This window comes from Dendrobium catenatum, unplaced genomic scaffold, assembly GCF_001605985.2.
Source record: "Dendrobium catenatum unplaced genomic scaffold, ASM160598v2 fragScaff_scaffold_91, whole genome shotgun sequence".
NCBI lineage: Eukaryota > Viridiplantae > Streptophyta > Magnoliopsida > Asparagales > Orchidaceae > Dendrobium > Dendrobium catenatum.
In genome coordinates, this window is record NW_021318553.1 from 340,048 (window position 1) to 362,513 (window position 22,466).

General features: G+C 38.5%; 1 protein-coding gene across 3 annotated transcripts in view; it reads left to right on the top strand.

Annotated features, from left to right (window-relative positions):
• Positions 1-22,466, top strand: part of LOC110096041 — a 134,637-nt gene that overhangs the window by 82,365 nt on the left and 29,806 nt on the right. For all 3 annotated transcript variants that reach the window (XM_020821799.2, XM_020821801.2, XM_020821800.2), the window contains exons 14-24: positions 2,568-2,765; positions 3,074-3,631; positions 3,732-3,791; positions 3,921-4,249; positions 4,434-4,851; positions 4,973-5,440; positions 5,898-6,014; positions 6,113-6,234; positions 6,353-7,115; positions 7,350-7,604; positions 7,723-7,905. In XM_020821799.2, the coding sequence (XP_020677458.1) occupies positions 2,568-2,765; positions 3,074-3,631; positions 3,732-3,791; positions 3,921-4,249; positions 4,434-4,851; positions 4,973-5,440; positions 5,898-6,014; positions 6,113-6,234; positions 6,353-7,115; positions 7,350-7,604; positions 7,723-7,905 (3,471 nt within the window). The remainder of the gene's footprint in view (positions 1-2,567; positions 2,766-3,073; positions 3,632-3,731; positions 3,792-3,920; positions 4,250-4,433; positions 4,852-4,972; positions 5,441-5,897; positions 6,015-6,112; positions 6,235-6,352; positions 7,116-7,349; positions 7,605-7,722; positions 7,906-22,466) is intronic.

Genomic DNA, 22,466 nt, shown 5'->3' on the forward strand with positions numbered 1-22,466 from the left:
AAGATAGTTGATTAAAGCTTTGCTCATATAAATTTATCTCTAGCATATAAAAGAGAATTATGAATTTGAAATATTCAACTCGCTTAGGCCATAGACGTGCAATAGAGAATAACCAAACAATTCTTTCAAAGTTCAAGGCAAAATTAAATGCTAAGTACACATAATATAATCCAACGTTTAACAACGAGAGGTTCACCTCAAGGGCCTTCTCACTCAACTACTTGTAAGCTTTAGCGGAGGAAGATGAACCATACGAAGAAGGATATTACCACTAGGAAGACGACGCCGAAGATCTTCGTTGGTGGATCGGTAGCCGGTGGAGAGGAAGGTGGAGGGGTGGCCGACGATGATCCACTTGTACTCTTGGAATTGATCGTCTACGACGTCCACGAGAGTAGGAAGGATGCGATTGAGGTATTCTTCCACGGTATCGTCGGAGTCAAATCTAACGTCGAAGAACGGAGAACGGGTGATGTGAATATCGCTGTAGATGTCGAACACCAACTCGCTATCGATCTCGGGATCCGCCATGCATTCTTGCCGGTGTTGGAAGAGCACCAATAAGGAGAGAGGAGATATGGAGTGATGAGGGAGAGCACTTGTGGTTTGCGAGGAAGGGAGAGGGAGAAGAGAGGGGCGGCGAGATTCCCAAGAGGAGAGGGGGAGGCCAGCGGGTGCAAGTTGGGAGGGGCTAGGGTTTGGAGAAAATAGGTTAAGTGGAGTGTTTAGGAATTTAATCAAAATCTGAATTTTAATTTCAGATTTAATTAAATTAGGAGGGAATTGATTTGAAAATTTGAATTTCAAATCAAAGAAAAATAAATGCATGAATGGGGCATAGTTATGGGAGCCAGAGGGGCGAGGGGCGGTGCCGGCGGGTTTTGTAGAGAAAGGGGAGGGGGTGTTTATTTGAAAATTTTGGGGGGAAGATTTATTTGAAATTAATTTTTAATTTCAAATGGGGGAGGGGTTTAATGTGGCATTTAATGAGGGGAAGCCATGGGTGGCCGGCGGGTTCAAGAGGGAGAGGGGAGGAGGTGGGAGCGAGTTATGAGCCTTCCAAATTAATTCCTTTGCCTTAGGAAACTTGTTGATGAAATCCAATTCAATTTGAATTTCAAATTGATTTGAATTTGAAAACTTTCCTAATTTGGCTTTTGACAAATTTGGAAATTTTGGAACTCAATCAATTTTGAATTTTCAAAATCTGAACAAGTGGGGAGATGGGGGAGGAGGCTGGCGGTTGGGGGGGTTTTGGGGACAAGTGGTGGAGGTGGGATGGCCGGCGGCCAAGAGAAAGGCTAGGGCCGGCGGGTTAGGGAGAGGAAGAAGAGCGGGATGAAGGGGATAGACCACGAGTCACGGACTCTTCCAATGACTGGTGGGTATTGCTTTCGCCCTCGCCTTGGGCTCTCATTCTCCTCTCTAGTGCACCACAAGAAGAAGAAGAAGATAATAGAAACAAGATTTCATTCAAAATATTCATTAACCCAATACAACATATGAGACTACTATATATAGGTCTCCACTCATGAAAAGGAAAAGTATGAAATTGCCCTCTGGGTTACAATAACAAAACAACTCCCCAAAGGGGTAAAAACGGAAAACAGTAAATAACTAAATAATACATCATGAAATCTGAATCAAAAGTAGAGGCGCTGAATCGTGGCCGTCGATCTGCGATTCCGTCGTCGATAAACATGTCGGCAGCGCCTGTCGATGTCCTCATCATCTCTTCTCTTTTATTTGTTGTTTTTACGTCCAAGGAGCATCAAAATTTTGGCTATTCAAGGACTTCAGGTGTATAGAAATCATAAATTTGACATAAATTTTGTCCAAAGACATAAAAATTGTAAAATAATACTTAAAAAGACCCCCGTGATATGTCCAAATTGGTGGAGAACCAGATGCCATGATGCAGTTTGTAGGAGCTTTATTTCTATCATCTAAAGTTACTTTTGATGGCACTGCTCACCAGCACAGTCCACGGTACTCTAGTAGTGCAGCCTGGTAGTACTGTATCACCCCACTTATCTTTGTTTGGGCTTTGCTTATTTCCTTCTGTGTTATTTTTATTAACGTTTATCAACAACAAAACATATTAGGATTGAGCCTTGGTTACCTTGTAAACGTTGTAATACATTGTTTTTCCTTAAAATGAATGGAATACAGATTTTAGAATTGAAGCCCTTGTTTGCAAATCGCTTGAAATTAAGAAGTTTCTTAGTTATTCAAAGAATATTTTCAGTTTGCGGCTTATTGATTTTCTTTATCTTTGAAATGATTTCAAGAAATTGTACCTTTAATCTATGTCAAATACACTCCCCTATCGTCCTACACCACTTTCATGAAATTTATTGGGAATGAAAACACTAATCATTTTTTATATGATATACCATTTAGCTTAAGAAAATCCTCTCATGATAATTAAATCAATGCATGCTATGAAGAATTTGAAAAAAAAAATTCAGGAGTCCTCGGTGATGTCATTTATTTGATTCAACTCTTGTTTTCCCTTTTATAAAATCTGTCGCTGCCCTTTCAGTTTGTACTTCCACTGTTTTCAGGAAGATGGGTCGGGCATGGAGCAACATTTGCATCGTAGCCGTGCATTGGCAGCATTTAACCATCTACTTAGTTTAAGAGCTTCAAAACTTAAAGAGGCTACTGAACATCAAGAACCTTTGAGGCAAACCAATATTCAATCAGATGTCCAAGCAATATTATCAAGCTTGAGCCTTAAAGAGTGGTCCCTTCTTCCATCCGTAGGTTTCCTGCTTCAACCTTAATACCTTGCGGTTATGTAATTTATTGCAGCTTTGTGTATGCGATTTAAAAAATATTGTCAATCATCGATCAAAAGGTTAATTATTTGGTACGTCATCAAAATGGTACTATGCTTGAATCATGTGGATAATTCTAGCTTGAATCTGTGATTGTAAACGACCTTTGAAATTATTAAACTTTCTATTAATTAAGCATTTAATAGCAGCAGTAATGGTTTTCTAATGTAACTGTTGTTGCAATCTCTTATGTATTTGCTTTTTCGTTGTGCTTTTAATACAATTAACAGGTCATCCAATTGGCTGTTATGCACTTTGATGATCCTGCACTAGTTGCTTCATGCACATTCCTGCTGGAGTTATGCGGAGTATCTGCTAGCATGCTTCGTATTGATATTGCTGCACTTCTGCGTATTTCTGATTATTACACTTCAATCAGGCAAAATACTCATGATGTTTCACCTAAGGGTTCTTCCATTTATGCTGAATCCCATGAAGGTGACATCACCTATTCTCTTGCACGAGCTCTAGCTGATAATTATATATACCAAGACAATCTTATGCCAATGAAGCAGAAGGAAGTTAAAGTCAATGATTCTAAAGGTAAACAACTGTTGCAACCACTCTTAATTGTTTTACAACATTTGGAAAAAGCAAGTTTGCCATCACTAGAAGAAGGCAAGACATGTGGATTTTGGCTTTCCAGTGGTATTGGTGACGGATTTGAATTCAGGTCGCAGCAAAAAGATGCAAGCCAGCACTGGAAACTGGTTACAGAATTTTGTCAGATTCATAATCTTCCTTTGAGTATAAAGTATCTTGCTTTACTTGCGAATGACAATGACTGGGTAATCTTGATTTTTTTTTTCTTCTTTTTATCTATCTATTGTCTGTATAGCACTTTATTAGAAGAGCATTGCTGATAATCTGATGATATGGTTTTGCTAGGTTGGGTTTCTAATGGAAGCTCAGATCAGACTGTTTCCAACGGATACAGTTATCAAAGTGGTAATTGATGCATTAGACAGATCAATTGATGTCCATTGAATTTACTGCTTTTTAAATAGCAGGTCTAGAATGGATAAATGTACTTTTTCTACAAAATTAACCCGAGATTGTTTCCCTTCGGCTCTTCAGGCGGCTAAGGAGTTTAGCAATCCACGACTGAAGATGCATGTTTTAACAGTACTGAAAAGTATGCCGTCAATGAGGAAAAACCAAAGCTCTTCATTAAATACTTCCTCAGGGAGCAGTCATATGGTCGTTGCAAATGATAGTGAGACTATGGTCCCCGTTGAACTTTTTGGACTAATTGCAATGTGCGAGAGGCAAAAAAATCCTGGTGAGGCTCTTCTCATCAAAGCCAAAAATCTCAGGTGGTCTCTATTGGCTATGATTGCTTCATGCTTTCCTGATGTCTCTCCAGTTTCATGTCTAACCGTTTGGCTTGAGATTACAGCAGCAAGGTTAGAAATGCTTCTCCTGGGTGCAATTTGTATATTGCTGTTGTTTTGATTCCTTTTAACTGCATTCAACTTGGAAATGGTTATTTTATAATTGATTTGCAAGTTTCTTTTCTAATTTAATAAACTGGTATTCTTTTAAATGGAAAATATATACATTTTAAAAAAAAAATTTCATGTTTTCAAGAGAGACATCATCAATCAAGGTGAATGATATTTCCTCCAAAGTTGCTGAAAATGTAAAAGCTGCTGTAGAGGCTACCAATGCTTTGCCATCGGGATGTAGAACTCTTTCATTTCATTACAATAGGAGAAACTCTAAGAGAAGGAGGCTTTTGGATCCTTCATCAGGCAGCCCCTCTTCTGGCTCCACTAACATCACTCCTATGGTAGTTTCTGTCTCCGAAGAAACTTTATCCAATGAGTCTGAAACAAGTGCAATTCCTGAGCAATCCAAGATCTCCAGTGATCCTGATGAAGCCCTTACTTCTCTGTCAAATATGGTAGCTGTTCTCTGCGAACAGCATCTATTTCTTCCTTTGCTAAGAGCTTTTGAATTGTTTCTACCATCATGCGCGCTTCTTCCTTTTATACGGTCCCTTCAGGTTTATATCCTGTCTAGCATGTTTGTGCTCAATTTCAATTTCTTTTTATAGTCTGGTTTTGTTCGCCCCTGATCATTTTTTTAAATTGAAGTTTGATATGTCTTTTTAATGGTAATTGAAGGCATTTTTTCAAATGCGACTGTCTGAAGCGTCAGTGCACCTAACATCCTTTTCATCGAGAATAAAAGATGAATCATTCTATATGCTGGCAAACATGCAAAGAGATGGTATACTAAAGGCCACATGGATTATTTCGACAGCTGCAAAAGCTGCAGAAGCAATGCTCTCAACATGCCCTTCAGCTTATGAAAAGAGGTGTTTGTTGCAACTTCTTGCAGGGACTGATTTTGGGGATGGAGGATCCACTTCTATATATTTTCAGAGACTCCACTGGAAAATTAATTTAGCTGAACCCTCACTACGCAAGGATGAAGACTTAGATTTAGGAGATGAAACACTAGGTGATGACTCTCTATTAGCAGCTTTAGAAAATAATGGTCGCTGGGACCAAGCAAGAAATTGGGCAAGGCAACTAGAGTCTGCTGGTGCATCTTGGAAATGTGCTGTTCACCATGTCACGGAAACTCAGGTACTTCTTGTGTAGTTTTTTCCCAGTTCTCTTGTTGAAATATTTAGGTTTTATTTTTTATAATTTATTTGGAGACAATCTAATGCTATTATAGTGCAACTTATAATTGCTACTGTGTCAATCTAGCCCAAATTTTCTGTAGCTATGTTCTGATTGGTACATACTTAATGTACTGCAGCTGCTATACAGTTAAGATGTTGAATATATTGGAGTCTTTTGAGATTTTATTTACTTAGGCCTCGTTTGGGACGGCTTTCTTACTGTTTCTTAAAGCAGCTTTTTAGTACCGAAAATTTAATTTTTGTAATAAAAAGTTACTTTTAGAAGCAATAAAAAAACCATCTCAAACGAAACCTTAATTTCTGATTTGCTCTTAAATAAATAACTGCAATACAACATATCTGTAGCAGTTTGCTGCTGTTTTTATATTTTCAATAGCACGTGTTCTCTCTTGAAGGCTGAGGCTATGGTGGCAGAATGGAAGGAATTCCTCTGGGATGTCCCTGAGGAAAGAGCTGCTTTATGGGCCCACTGTCACACACTTTTTGTGAGATATTCGTTTCCAGCATTGCAGGTTGTTATCCTTTAATTTTAAAAACAGAACTGAAGTAGACTTTAGGATATCATATCTGAGATATTTATGGTGTTTTTTACCTTTTGCTTGTTGGACAGGCAGGGTTGTTTTTCCTTAGACATGCTGATGCTATTGAAAAGGGGATTCCGGCTAGAGAATTACATGAAATGCTCTTATTTGCACTTCAATGGTTAAGTGGATATATTACACAAATCCCTCCGTAAGATGTTATCTGGTTAAATTTAAGATGGGCAAAGTTTCAGTAATTGAATTTCATTAATGTTGTCTGATAATGATTCAGTGATTGAATTGATTAAAGTTATTATTGGTTTTTTCAGAGTTTATCCTCTTCACCTTTTGCGGGAGATTGAAACTAGAGTGTGGCTTCTAGCCGTTGAATCAGAAGCTCAAGCCAAAATAGAAGGTGATTACAATCTGCCGTCTTCTATCCAGCATCTAGGCGGTGGAAACAGTGTTGGTATTATAGAGCAAACTGCCACTATTATAGAGAAAATGGATGGACATATAAATGCAACGTGCTTAAAAGTTTCCGAGAGGAATGGTTCAAGAGAAAACTGCATGCAACTTAGCCGTCCTAATCAAGCCTCAGATTCTACCAATTCTGGTACTATGTCATGCAGCACAAGAATCAAAAGGAGGACCAAGAACCATCCGGTTCTAAAACGTCCCATGGATAACATGGACACCAACAATGACTCTGATGATTCTCCCAAATCTCCACAAACTCTGAGTATTGTTGGTGACATATCTAAAAGTTCCCCACTTCAAGAAGAAAATGTGAAAATTGAAGCATCGGTTTCAGGGTGGGAGGAAAAAGTGAGGCCTGCAGATATGGAAAGAGCTGTTCTTTCCCTTTTGGAATTTGGACAAGTAACAGCTGCTAAGCAGCTTCAGCATAAACTATCCCCAGCTCATGTGCCTTTTGAACTAGCTATTGTTGATGCTGCTTTAAAGGTTGCTTCCCTTTCATCTTCAAGTAGTAATGAAGGAAGAAGAGGTTCAATGATGGATGCTGAAGTCCTTCCTTTTATTCAATCTCTTAATATTCATTTTAACAGTCATGCGATTAACCCATTGCAGGTTTGGTTCAACACTGATCATTTTATATAGTTCATTACTAGTACTTAATATAGACGCCTTCTTCAAAAATAGTATTTTACAGCTTTCTTGTGGACAGTAACAGATTAGCCAGTTTTGAATCAAGGCTTGTTAAGTATTGTGTGTTCTCTTGCTTTTATTATGATTTAATGGACAGATATGTTATTGCAGGTTCTCTGCCGTTTGTGATGATAATTTGTCTTGTAAAATTTGTAGGTATTGGAGTCCCTGACCTCCAAATGTGGGGAAGGCTGTGGTCGTGGAATATGTTGGAGAATAATAGCTGTGGTAAAAGCTTCCAAAGTTTTGGGACTTGCATTTTCTGAGGCATTCGAAATACGGCCTATAGAATTGCTTCAATTGCTCTCTTTAAAGGCACAAGATTCTCTCGAGGAAGCAAGGCTCTTGGTACAGACCCATTTCATACCACCTGCAAGTATTGCAAGGATTCTGGCTGAATCATTCCTGAAGGCATGTTTTATGCATATTTCATTTGTTTATTAATGATTGCTCTATAGTTGACTCTTAGCTCATCAAAATGTCATTTTACCTTGGAAATGGGTGTTGTTTGCTTTATGGATATGTGCAGGGTTTATTAGCAGCACATCGAGGGGGCTATATGGATTCTCAAAAGGAAGAAGGTCCAGCACCACTTTTATGGAGATTTTCTGATTTTTTGAAATGGGCTGAACTTTGTCCTTCTGAACCAGAAATTGGCCATGCACTGATGCGCTTAGTGATGACTGGTCAAGAAATTCCACATGCTTGTGAGGTATTTAATGGTTTGCATAATATAGTTCTGTCACTTTATGATGCAAAATATAGTGTATATTTGGGACAAGTTTTTCATTGCTTTGCTTTTTAGTCCGCTATCACACATGTTTGACTACTGCTTTTTTATTGTTTCATAAAAACTATTGTGAAGAGAAGCTCGTTTTAAGAACTAAATCTGCTATTGTGGTAGCTGTAAGGAACTTCAATTTTTTCAAAAAAAAAAAAAAAAAAAAAAAAAAAAAAGTAAAAAAGAAAAAACCCACTACAACTTCTAAGAAAATTGTTTTCCTAACAATAGCTTTATGACTACCTTCAAAAAATTGTTGTTGCCCCAAACAGATGGATAGTTTATCATGTTTGCTTTTGTGGCATGTTGAATAATTTTATTTATCCAAATCTTTGAACTAATAATTATGAGCCTATCTATGGAAGGGATGTGTTATCCTAGTGTTAAGTGTTATTGGGAATATCGTGCCCAACCTTCAAATCTTTGCAATTGCTGATGGTTACATTGTCACCAATTCACCTTGAATGAAAGTTATATTTTCTTGTAATTAAATAAGAGGATGAAGTACATTTAGTGTTGGCTGCTCATCTAAATAATTTCCCTAAGCTAGGATTGATTCCAAATCTTGTTATTATGGGCTGATTACAAGGAGTCCGAGCAAAAGCTAAATGTACCAAATTTTGATGGTGAATTTGGGCTTTTGAAGTTTTTTTCCTTCCTGTTGTGGGCTCCGAAAATTCGGCTCCGGCCTCCGCCCGCTTTTCTTTTTATTCGGCTAGGGGGTTTTAACTGATAAGTTCTGAGGTTAATTTTGGAAGGCAGATGGCTTTGTAAATAAGACACTACCCAGAGATTTCGCCCTCATTTTGCGAGGACTTTATGATCTGAGTTCTGGTTTCCTATAGGCACAAGCCCCTATAGTTAATTACCCCTCTCGATAACGAGAGAGAACTTTCGATTAAGGCTAGTCGTCAATCAGATACGTATAGAGATACATGTTATCTGGCATATAGTATCAGCATAGGTTTAGAATGTTGGAGAATTTATAGGTTTGAAATATTTGGTATGTTGGATATTTCAAATAGAAATTTCCCCATCTTGCAGTTAAAGCGGATGGTGGGGGAATGGATAATGGACCCGATCAAGATGTCATAGTTCCGTCGTCCCGGGCCATCATGGTCCCTGGTCTACTTAGTCAGAGGAGGTAGTCGACCCAATCTGATAGAAGGATCCTTGTCGGCAGCCATGGGTTACTTCGTCCAAGGGTACCTTGTAGACCTGGGATGAATGTTTGTCTAAGGGGACAAATTTGAATCCACCTTAGCTGACAGAGGGCTTTGTGCCCTATCAATCATATCATATTGATTCATATCTCAAGGATTTGATGCCAATAAGGAGCGTATCGGTGCTGGCCATAACCGGTATTTCGTGGTGCCATTTGGCGGCAAAACCATTCGGTTCAGAGGGCCCGGGTCATAACCGTTTATCCTGCGGTGTCATTTGGCGGCTGCCTACCAATGGAGTAGTATGATGAATACATCGAAGATTTTGGGGAAAGGTATCAAACAATTGAAAAATTCCTAGTAGGATATAATGTATTAGCAATAAATCCCTGGTCTATTTAAGTAATAATAAGTAACCGCAGCATTTACTTTAAGTTTGTAATCTCTAATTTATCTTTGAAGTATCCATATTGGTTCCCAATCCATCACGTAGGCTTATGCGAAGTATCTTTTATGTCTATTAGAAATTCCAGTTGTATCTGGACCGTCCTTATGTAAACAAGAAGATGGATAGAACAAGTGCGAGCTTCGTACACAGACACAACAGCCAACGTCCCGGGGAGGGACGCTCTTACGATGCAGAGAGCAAACAAATGCGAGAAACCGCCGGTCAGAGGACACGTACCACGTCCTTACTAGCATGAGCTTGTTTGATAATGGATTCTAGTGATATTTTCGACTAGGCATTTGACTCTTTGTGAGCTGAAGTAAATTTGAATTTGTCCATCCCGGCAAATTGTTGCAGAGGGTGGATAGATTTTGCTTTAAGTACTTTGATGGATATATTTTGGAGTTAGAATTTTTGGATTTTGGATGATTTGTAGGATTTTGGATATTTGAGTGGAGCTTGGATGGCATTTGAAAGTATTTGTGAACCCTTCCGGTTGAGATAAACATTCAACACGGCCATCATCGGGGTGTTCGTGGGGTCATTTTCACTTGAAAATATTTGTATTTTATTGATGAACCTTGTCGATTCTATCGAGCTGTCGATAGAAGATCGGGTTTCGTAGGCTTTATGCCTTTGTGAGTGAATTCTCTTAATTATAGGCCTTGAATACCTGATATGAATGTATTAAAACAAAATTGCCGGTCCCCACAACCGAGTATTTGTTTGAAGGTTCGAACCTTGTCGACTTCTATTGATCCGTATAGAAGGATCAGGTTCGAACTTGAATTCACTTGTCGACCCGCGCAGCATCCCTAGACGTCACGTGTGTACCAATAACACGTTCGTCGGGGCCCATGCGGGTGTTTGGGGGCATTTTATAATTGAACTCTATCAACTCTTTTTATCTACTTAGAAGGATCAGGTTCAAATTTAATAACTCATGCAGCATCCCTAGACGTCACGTGTGTACCAATAACACGCTCGTCGGGACCTATGCGGGTGTGATTGTATTTACCCTTTTAGTGTACCTATGTGTATACAAACTACAGTGCATGTACGGGAGTTCTTTGAAATATTTGTAAGCGCCTTTTGTCTGCTTGTACAAGTGTTGCAGATCCGGTGGCGCTAGCATAGCAGCTTCTAAATTGAGTTGTTCGTTGCTTTGTACAGGTAGACTGTCGCGCACTATTTGCTTTCTGCAAGTGGATCGTAGTGCACTAACTAATCTCCTTCCTTGATTTGTAATGCTTGCATCTATCACAATTCTTTTACTTCTTTGCTCTGGGTCTTTGATCTTCGATTGCACTTCTAGGCATCAGCTCCCCTACAAATTCTTGTAGGTATTTGCATTTATCACTGTATGTTGTATGCATGACGAGCTTCCTTATGCCTTTGCTGCAATTTTTCAATATTTGTTGTACACCTACTATTGTTGTTTATAGGCATGTAGATGCATTCATCCATAGCTCGATGTGATTGCGAGGGTGATATATGAATTCATCCTTATGCCTTTGCGAGGGTGATATAGCCTCCATTACCTTCTACTACACAGCTTGTAGGTGCATGTACTTGTTCTTAATTTCTCCGTGTATGTTGAAAGGTGAACTACCACATTTACTTATACATCTCCTAGTATTTGTAGGAGCTACTATATATATTCGCAAGACATTTGACGTTAATCATAGAGACTTTCACATTCTCTTGCGTGACGTATGAGGATTTTACACATTGATTGTCGTCATTCATATGCAGCTTGCACTATTATTAAGGGACTTTGTACATCTGTTTGCAATCAAATTACATTTCCAGTTCTCTGCTTGTACCTTTGCCATATTTATTGCACATGATGGACCCGTGATCATGGTCATCACACACTTTTTAGTATCCTTCATTCTAGGAGATTTATTGAACATGCTATTGATTATCCACCATTCATAAGAGACCTTTCAATTTAGCGCTTGCATTTTGATTGGGAGATAGTTTCATTGAAATCTTGATTATTCTTCAAGAAATCTTGATTATTCTTCAAGAAATCAAATTCTTTATCACTCCTCCATTTGATGTTCATTTGAATGCATGTCATATATCATGGGTCCTTTGTTGACTTTGAAGAGAACTCATATTTCATGTGGTAGGTTCACATACTGATGTTTGTATGATGATCATTTGATATTTCATTGAAACTCTGCTATTGATTGTGGATACATCATTGCATCTCCCATTTCATTAAACTCTAGTTCACTATTTGACATCTTTGAGTTTATTTTTATAATCACTCAAATTGAACTCTTTATGAATCAATTGAGTTCTGTGTCATTTTTTAGTTCAATGCAAGTTTGAGTCCACATCAGGTCCTTTGCATTTGTTCACTTGGGTTCGAGTTATGATATATTCCTTAACATTCCATTTGAAGTTTTGATATCATTTTTAAGTCAAAGTTCTTTATGACTGTCCCAAGTCACAATCTTGAGTCATTCTTCTTTCAAGTTTAGATTGAATCCAAACCAAAGTCTTCTTCATTCATTTGAGTCCCCTATAGTCCAAGTTCTTTGTTCAAGTTTTATATCCACAAGTTTGAGTTCAATGTCAAAGTTCACCTTGTTCACTTCAGTTCGAGTTCAGTTCAGCTTGAGTCCGACTCAAGTCTTACACAAGTCCATCATCATTTGTCCAAGTTTGATTTTGAGTTTGAATTAAGCCTTTTATTCAAATTTGCACTTAGTTCATTAATGTCTTTTTGAGTTCAAATTGCAAATTCAAGTTCTCTTGTAGTTGTTCAAAACTACAATCTCAAGTCAAAGTTCTTTGCATTTATTCTTTTTGAGTTCAATTAAGTTCAAATGTAGCATTATGTTCACCCGAAATTTCGGCAGCCTCCCGGCGTCTCCCCTTTTGCAAAATAATTGAACTCAAAAAGAATAAATGCAAAGACTTAATTATATTCAATTTATGATTAATAATAAATTAAATTATAATTGATTATATTTAATTTAAAATAAACCATAAATTAATTATTTTAATTTATAATTAGTAATAAAGTAATTATAATTAATCATAATTATAATTAATTTAAAAGTAATTATAAATTAATTAAGTCTAATTTATAATTAATTATAATCATAATCAGACTTATACAAGATTTGTGTAGAGGCTGAGCAAGATTTAGGTTAAATATTGTCAAACCGGATTTGATCAACCCGTAAATCTCACAGTGGAATAAATCCTAGTTCGGCTGATTTACGAGTCCTGGCCGAAGAAGCACGCGAAAGGTTGAAAGTTACCTTCACACAAGCGAGCTCCGAGTTGCTTCTTCCGATCAAAATGGTGTAAGTTTCGAACCTAGAGGAAGGAAAGGGGGTCGGAGGAGGCTTCAGGAGATCAGGTTGGTCTCTCCCCCCCCCCTCTCTCTCTCTCTCTCTCTCTCTATGTTTCTCAATCGAAGGAAGGAACCATGGGATCGACAGTGGAGTGGAATCTGGTTAGATTAGGGCAGTTGAGGTCGTTACTATAGGGGGAGATTTGGACAGGGTTGGTTGTCTGCTGAAATTGGAAGCAGCGACTAGAGCTTGGTGGGTTGGAGTTGAGTGGAAGTGAAGAAGAGAGGTTCGAAATATGGGAGGAGGTCGGCTGGGTTTGGACGAAGATAGAGGGAGATCGACAGTGGAGATGGGGTCAACGGGAGCAGGCGACGGGTTGGGGAGGAGCTCGGGAGTTGAGCGTGGAAGGATCCTGAAGCGGCTGTGGCTTGGAGTCGAGAGAGGATGAAAGGCCTCGCTCCACCTTCCTTTTATTAGCGATGGGAGGCTGTGATCGAGGCGAGTTTGCTGGATTCGTGGGAGGCTACGCGAAAGGCGCCGAACCGGCACGATTTCGATAGAATTCCTGGATCCGTTGGACATGAGGTATGTACGTTGAATTTTTTTTTCTCTTTTTCTTTGTACAGAGGTTAACACCTGTCCAAGATGGTGAAGTGAGTATGAAGATTTTGAAAAAAAAAAAAAGTTTTTGTGGATGAGTAGGTATGTTTGTACTTGTTTATTTGTTTGAAGGATGAAGTAAATGTGAAATCAAGGAAATTAACAACTTGCTTGAATCTTGATAACTTTTAATCAAGTGGAGGGAAGAGCCAAGGGAGAGGAAACACTCCATGCTAATAACTTGGATTTATAAGAGAAGAAAGGTGGGTTTGGGGTACAATAATCTTCCAAGAGGGTGACAAATTTGCATTTAAACTGTAATTCAATCCTATTGAAAGAAGTTTTAAAAATGTTCTCTTTGTTGTAATGAGGATTAATGATATTTTTAATGAAAATCAAAGTGTTCTTCACACCTTTCTTCCTCCTTTTGGCTTGGTAGCTGTTGAATATTTGAAAGTCAATGTAAGAGAATTTATTTTAGGAAAGTATTTTTAAGAGTAAATGGAAAGATCAATTGTGATCTTCTCCTTTGATTCTATTTTTATTTTAAGAATGTATTTTTAGGAATAGAAGGAGAGATCAATTGCGATATTCTCCTATGATTTTGGTTCTTAGTTTTTAGGTATGAATTATTCTCCTATGATTCTATTTCCTAAAATTAAGAAGAAAATTAAGCTAGCTAGTTATTTTCTTTATTAAACACTCTTTTAGTATATATATGTAGATGAAGTATTATTTTTATGTGAATAATCAATTAAAAAATTCTTAGGTTGCCAATAAACCTAATCCTTGGTGGTTTTTTTATTTTCTCGCTATCTCTAGCGTCCCTCTACTTGGTACGTTCTGTAAAGTGCTGATTTTGCTCCAGGATCGTCCAGGACGATCTGGGATCGTCCTGGGACGATCAGTTGAAGTTTTGTTCCAGAATGTGTCCAGATTGCTCCAGGTGATTTTCCTGTAGGTATCGGCCGGGCCGATAGAGACATCGTCCAGGCCGATCGGTTCAGTGCATCATTTCGTCCTGAGCATCGCCCTGGGAACCGTCCAGGCCAATGGATTTTGTTCAGATCGTCCCAGGACGATATTGCGATCGGCCGGGCCGATCTGTGTATTATAAAGCTGAAATCAGTCATTTTGAAGAGAGAAAAAAATCAAAATTAACGAAAATATCAGCCGAGGAGAGAGAAAGTCGAGGGCTTTTTGGGAAAAGTTGATTTTCGAGCGACGCGGCTCCGTTTTCGTCCGACGAGACTGTTCAGGAAATTGTTGTACGCAAGGTAAGGCACATTCCAACTTTCTCAATTTTCAGAACCGTTGTGTTTGGCGGTATTTTCTGTCCGGAATTGATTTTTATTCGTGATTTTCGTCCGTATTTTCCGATTGGTTCAGTTTTTACCGCGTAACTTTCTGTATGTTGTTGACGTGCCGAGTGTGCACATTTTGATTATTTTCTGGAGATTTTTGTCTGGGTAGTTTTGATTCGACGGTGTTTTTCGTCGACTGGATTTTTCTGTGTAGTTTAAAAATTGCTGAGCAGTAGAATTAAAGTCTTGTAATGTTGTTATCTACATTATGTGCAAATTTGGTATTCTGTGATTTTTCAGGAAAAATTGTGTAAATTCCGTATACAGCCGTTGTGCTGCCCGATTTTTGTGTGATTTCTGATTTGTCCGGATTTCTTCTGAATTGATATGCTATCTGTATATGCTATAAAAAGGAAGATATAAGGGGCCTGGATCCTAGGAGATTCAGTTAGTGTCTGGGAAATCTGAAATGAGCTCAATCTGAAATCTGATATCTGTTCTGTTCCGGATCCGATGAATTCTGTTCTGGTGCTATAAGCACATCTGTTCTGGTGCCGTGGCACAAAGGAGCATAAGGGCAGAATCCGAGAGATTCTGTCAGTGTCTGGGAAGGAGGCATAAGGGGCCGGAATCCGTAGAGTCCTGTCAGTGTAGGGCATTTAGCTATGAATTAAAAATATCTGATATCTGATTTGATATGATTCTAATTCCGTATCTGTTCTGTAAGCAAATGATTGCTGATTTTCGTACGATATGAATTGATCTGCTGTATGATTTTTTCTGTACGATTCTGACATGATTCTGTCTGTTCCGATATGATCTGAATTTCTGATTTCGTACGATCTGATTCTGTTGATTTAACCTGTTCTGATTTGTATTCTAATTTGATCTGATCCGACGACTCTGATTCTGATTTGAATATTCCGTATAAGTTCTGATTTGATTCTGCTGTGTTCTGATTCGATATACGATTATGTTCCATTTCTATTGATTTGTCTGATGTGTTTGGTTTGGATCTGAAGTTTTAATTGGAGGTTTGTCGCTTTGCTGAGCTGTTGAGCTCACTCTTGTTTCTGGTGGTTTTCAGGTTCTTGGAAAGGAAGGAGGTCCAGGAATAAGATTTTAGAGTCTGATCCGTAGTATGTTTTGTACTTTTATTTTTGTACAGACAGGCTCTTCTGCTCGTTTCTTCTGTTAGCCATGTACCGTATTTGTAGATGATTGTTTTGGGGAAAAGAAAAAAAAATATAGATGTTTTGTTCCGCTGCATTTGATGTTTCATAGTAGCTCTGTGTGTCTGTGTTTGAGTTGAAATATTTGGAAGATTCAGTTCCGAAGCAAATTCCAAAGCCAGATCCTGGTCAGTCAGTTTGTTCGTTCCAGTCGCGACCCGGTGCGAACGGGACGGAGCACCACATGCCTTATCTAATATGAAGTAAATTATTTAATGGAACATGAACTTGAAGTTTTCTATATGATTGATAACAAAATTTTAAAAAAATTTATTGGAGACTGATCCAACATCACGCAAAACTTGAACGTCGCCCATTCGTAAAATAAAATGCACTGAAGCGTCCAAAATGCCAAATTTACTCAAAAGAAACCCATTACATGCACGATGATCAAATGCAATGAAAACTATGGTCTACAAACGCAACATCATGCGAAAGTCGCTTGAATGTTGCCCATTCACAAAATAGAATGCTTCGATGCACTTTAAATGCTAAAATAAAAAAGGACATATTACCAGGGCTATAGCACAAAGGCGAAACCCAAACCTTTACCCCACAAGAGGTGACGACGTGCATTTCTATGCATGCAATAAACGAGTAATTATGTGAAAATGTGAACACATCATTTTAATTAGTTTATTATTATCATCCGTACCTTTTTAATTTTAAAAAAAATCAAATTAGACTCCAATCATCATAGAATTGAAATTTTGAATTCCCCGTAACTTTGTGTCTGTCCATCACCACGAGTCCATTTGATTCCTATTGTTTTAATAAAATAAGAAAAGACAATCCAAAACTACCGAGCCACACTAATCCCCATTTAGCCTCTCTATTTTGATCCCTCGGGCTTGCTTGTTTGCTCTTTCCTCCAACCTCACTACCCACACCCTCTCCTCCCTCACTTGTTCTTTGTACACAAAATTCATCTTTTTACCTAACTAAACTCACGCACACAAGTGCTCCTGATGACCTACGACCTCTCTTCCTCTTAACTCTCTCGCACACCCAAATTGTCGACTGCCCTTGGCTTAGCTTCTTTGTGCATAGTCACTGATGATCTCAGCACTTGTAGTTGTCATCGACTTCTCCTTTCCTCTCCAAACCAAGCTCCCAACCAACTATCTCCATTATAGTTTCTCTCTCATTCTCTTCTCTCTTATCGTTTCTCTTTGTTGCTCTAAACAAACAGAGGGAGAGAGATTTCTCAATTTTTCTCTCTCTACTTCTACCTCAAGCTCTCTTACTAACTCTCTCTTTCTCTCTCTAAGCAAAAAATTTCTCTTCCTGATCTTTTCTCTTTAAATAGAGAGTTATCTTTCTCTCTCGCCCTCCACCCCCTCTCTACTTTCTATCTCTAGAATTTTTTTAATATATAATAATAATAATAATAATAATAATAGCAAAAAATATTGTGTCATTGCAAACTCGCATTAATCGACCATCTCACACTCATGTATAAAAAATACAACTCCCTAAAAACAATTGAAATCCCATTTGTGATGTATGTGGTGCGATGAGTGAAATTTGTTCTCTTTTCTTGGCTTGGCAGGGGAAATTTGTAGGCAATGTTTGCGATGCTATGGGTGACCTCCCAATTCCTATTTGTGGTGTGTTTGACACAACGAGTGAGACTTGTGCACGTTTTTTTTAGCATGAGAGGGAAACCTTATAGGCATTGCTTGCGACACGACGAGTAAACTTCCTAAATCCCATTTGATGTTTGTTAAGTGCGAAGAGTGAGAGTCATTGATGAGGACATCGAAGATCAACGGCTACGATCGTGTCTATTTATTTTGATGTTTTTGAATTGTTATTTATACTTTTCCCTTTCTACCCTCACTTGAGGGCTTTGTCTTATGTTGGCCCTAGGGGCAATTATGTCTTTTATTTTTCCTTCATGTAATTGGCTAATTAAGCCTTCCCCTTCCTCTTGGAAAGGGATGATGATGGTTAGTGGAAAATTTTGATTTTGGATCTCTTTGTGAGTTCTAGAGTTCTCTTTGTGAGTTCTCAAGTGAGGAAAGCCTAGGAGAGGCTCAAAGCAATAACCAACAGCCCCTTGGTGGAGTTCTTGGTTTTCTACCCAATATATTTTCTTCTTCTCTCCATTTCCCTATTTCTCTTCGTGAGTTCTTGAGGGGAATTTCGTGGCTCTTTGTGTGAATTCCGGCATTTTACAATCTCCCTTTGATATCTCGAAGAAGAGGTGCGTGAGGTTAGAAAACTCCGAATTTTCTCCACAATTTTCATCCTGTTTCCAGGCGCTGGAATCCCCTCTCCACTTCCTCCTTGTCGCCGGCTCTATTGGTCCGGCCAGAAAATTGGCCGCCGGCCAATTGCTCCCTCCCGCTATTAATCCCTCTGCCGACCCTCACCATCCTCCTCCAGCCACCACCCATGAGCCCCTACCGCCGGCCCCTCTCTCCCTCCTCAAATTTTGAATTTCCCTTATTAATGACTTTTCTAATTAAGCCAAATTAAATTAGGGAATTAATTAAGGGGAGTTACAATCTTTTAAAATTCAAATTTCCTCCTAAATTTATTTAAATTAGGGAGTTACATGAGGCAATTAAAATCTGAAATAAAAATTCAGATTTTGATTAATTACTAGTGGTCCCCACCTACTTAAATCTCAAGCCTCTCTCTTTCTCCCTATGAAAAAGAGAGAGATTCCCCACCTCCTGAGCAACCCACCCTATCCAAAATTTCCCTCAAGCCGTCGGCATAGAGCGTCCTCCTCCCTTCCGCCGGCTGATTCCAGCCACCAGCCCAACCCAGCCTCCTCACCTCCCGCAATGCTCGCCATAGAATCCGCCGCCTCAAGTGCCCCTCCCCATTCCTCTACCGCCGCGTGTGCCAGCCACCGCCCCATCCAGCCACCCATCCCGCCCCCCCTTAGCCCCCCTCCCTGTCCAGGAAATCGCCGGCCCTAGCCCAGGAAATTCACATTCCTTGCATGATTCCCATTAACCTTCCTAAGATTAAATGCTTATATTTAGGAGAGATTAAATAAAATCTTAGCAGTTTGATTTTCAAATTTTGAATTCTTTTAATTGATTAAAACCTGAAATTCAAATTAGGTTTTAATTAATCCCATGGGCCCACTAATTAGTCAAATTCCCTTCTCTCCCTCCCTTGCCTAGGCCGGCCATCCATCTCTCTTATTCTCTCTCTACTTGCCACATAAGCAACCACCTAATCCCCTCTTAATTCTCCCCTAATACCCCCCTCCTAATCAAATTTTGGAGGTTTCCATTGCAATTAATCTCCCTCCAACCAAAGAAAAATCTCAAATCAACATTCAGATTTTCCTCTTGTTCTTCTCTAGCTCTCGGCCCAACCCACACTTTCCCTGTCATCTCCCCCGCCCTTCCTCAATGTTGAATGGCGGATCCGGAGCTTGAGTGGTGATTAGTATTCCACGCCGACGGGAGCATTGATATCCTACGCTCTCCTTGCTTCGACGTAGGATTTGAAGACGACGCCACATCGAAGAGTACTTGGAGCGAGTCGTCCCGATCCTCGGAAGTATTTTCGACCGACAATTTCGTGGTTACACTTGGACGATCATTGGACGCCATCCGCCACCACCTTCTCCGGTGAATACCTCTCCGGTAACAAAGTTCGTCGCCTTCATCGTAGTGTGCTTCCCTCATCCTCGCATGGCTTCTTCTTCTCGCTAAGCCCAAGAGTGAACGAGAGAGAAAGAGAGGGTACTCAAGGTGAACTTCTTTATTATTAATTGTGGGATTTTGTTATGGAGCAATTAAGTATACTTTTTGTTTTGGAAGTGTTATGAATTGTTTGGCTTATCTCAAACAAATCTTCGCCTAAGCAAGTCAATACCTAGAACAAATTAAATCCTTCAATTTATTGGTAATAAAATTTGTTTGACAACGCTTGAATAATTCTCATTAATTTCCAATCGCAATTCTTACATTGATTTACATCAAAAGAGCTATTCAATTATTTATCTTCTCTTTCTTGTAGCCTTAAGCCTATCTAGGATTTGCTTTACCTCTTTCTCCATTTCTTCATTGTTGTTTGACTTTATTTGCTTCAGGTGAGAATCTGAAGATAGAGTTTTGAAGAGTCGTTAAAAGCTTCTTCACCTCCTTCAAGATGCTCCCTTCCTGTCAGATCAGAAATCACGACGGTTCGACGATTAACAACACGGGAGCTCACTACAAAGATAACCATCTTTCTCCCCGTTCACGCACTTCTTCAACCAAAATTATGTAATCCACCCAAAGTACAAGATTTTAAAATCCGGAATTTACATCAAAAGTGAAAAAAGGATAATTAACTTGCCGTGAGATTTGAGAAGACGTTTTTTGTGTTCGGCAAAGATTTAACTCAAATCCTATATCCAAACAGCCCTTAATTCATGCCGGGAATTGGTAGTCTTACTGCGCTGACGGAGGACAACAGAGAGTTTGAACACAGAATAAAAAACTTGGGGCTTGCTCTGTAGAGCGGAATTATCACGAGATCCATTGTCGAAGCTCTGCAAAAATGAGTGCCACCTGATTCTACCATTCAACGCTTATGTAAAGCCCAAGAGAGTAAGCGCAAATAGAGAAGAGAATGAACGAAGCCTTTCCCTTTTCATATAGGAAGAAAAAGTTGGTAGAGAAATAACTTTCCTATTCCTACCCAACCATAGGTACTTATAGATTGAACAATAAAGAATATTATTACTACTTCAAACTTTTTTTTTTTTTGGATTTAATCATAAGATCAAATACTTTAGCAAGAATAATTCTAGCCTTGGGGTACTTATGGTACCCATACACAAGCCGACGACTCTTTGTCCTTTTAGTAAAGACTAGGCCAGTGAAATATTTTTTGCATGCCAAAAGGCCCACCGTCATATCTTAATGAGGCCAACCTGCCTTTGGTTAGCTTAACAAAATATTATTAAAATAGATTATCGATCTCTTTTCACATGTAATTATAAGTCTGGCCAAAAGTGATGTTTCTCTCCAAATGTAAGGAAATTTAATTGTCCAGAAAATTTCATTGCTAATTTGAAGTTAACAATGTCGAGAATGCCAGTTTGAAAGCAATGTTCAAGGTCTAATTTCATGAATGCTAATAAAGAAAATAATGGTTGATTCATCTTAGTGATGTTGAATCTTGTTAAAATTATGTACCCCAATTTTTAATGATCCCATATGATAGTAAGTTCCATTCTTGAGAGATAAAAGGCTTGATGACATTGAGCTTATTAATGTACAAGGTATTATAGCCTCTAGAGTAAAATAAGCTTAAAAAAGTCAAATTTCAATAAAGATTGGACAATATAATAAGTGCTAACGATGCCATATTTGATAATATTTAAAAAAAAACAGTAACATCGCAATAACACATGCTTCGATAATCCCTAAATAAAAAAAAGTCAACTCTAAGGTTGGGTATGGTACCAAGATGAATATAAAAACATCAGTTTATTTTCCTAGTGATGTCGGGTTCCAATCAAGAATTAATGATGCTGAGAAGTGGAAACTCATTTTGTTTTGAATAGAATTAAACTTCAGTTATGGCTAGAACTCTTTTACATAAACTGGCTGATCTCCATTAGAATAATGATGCCAAGACACTTTAGAGTAAAGCAAGATTAATGAAGTTCAAAAAATATTTATTGAAAATGGTAAACACTAATGATGTTGGGCAACTATAATTTTTTTTGACAGAATAGTACAGATGCAGGTGACCATGATAAGGATTAATTGAATAATGTTAAATGATAGAATAATCACTTCACTAAACTTGATAGTAATTAAACAGTTCAGTGCTAATGCCGCTATAATCTTTTGATGAAATAGAGCTCTTTTAATCATGCAAAACTTCACATGCAGAAATATAACATGGAATTCAGATCATTTGAGGGAAGAAATAAATTAATTCCAAATGTTGTTAGACGTATCAGTTCTAGATTTTCTTGGATTGAAGAATATAATGATTTGAGCCGTAATGAATATCCAATATTTCTCACCAAGAAGCTCCCCCATTCAACCGCTGAGGCCTCCCAACATGCTGTTGTAAAGGTCTTCCTACTACCACCAAGAATTCATATGAGCATGCCACCAAAATCTCCAACTCTGTTTCGTCAAGTTTAACTCTCAGCAAAGGAAATGTTGTTGAACTTGGTTTCATTCTTTGATACTGACTACCTTATTACCTATGATGCACGGACACAGGCACGACGACACGCCACGACACGACACGGGCACGGACACGGACACGGCTTTTTTTTTGAAAATATAGGACACGGTACGGCGCCGGACACGGCAATTATATTTTTTTTATAGTGTATATATATTAATGTAATATCATATTAAAAAATGAATAACAATAATAAATGAATGACGTGATAATTATCTAGCTTATATATAAATATTTAGTACAAATATCTAAGT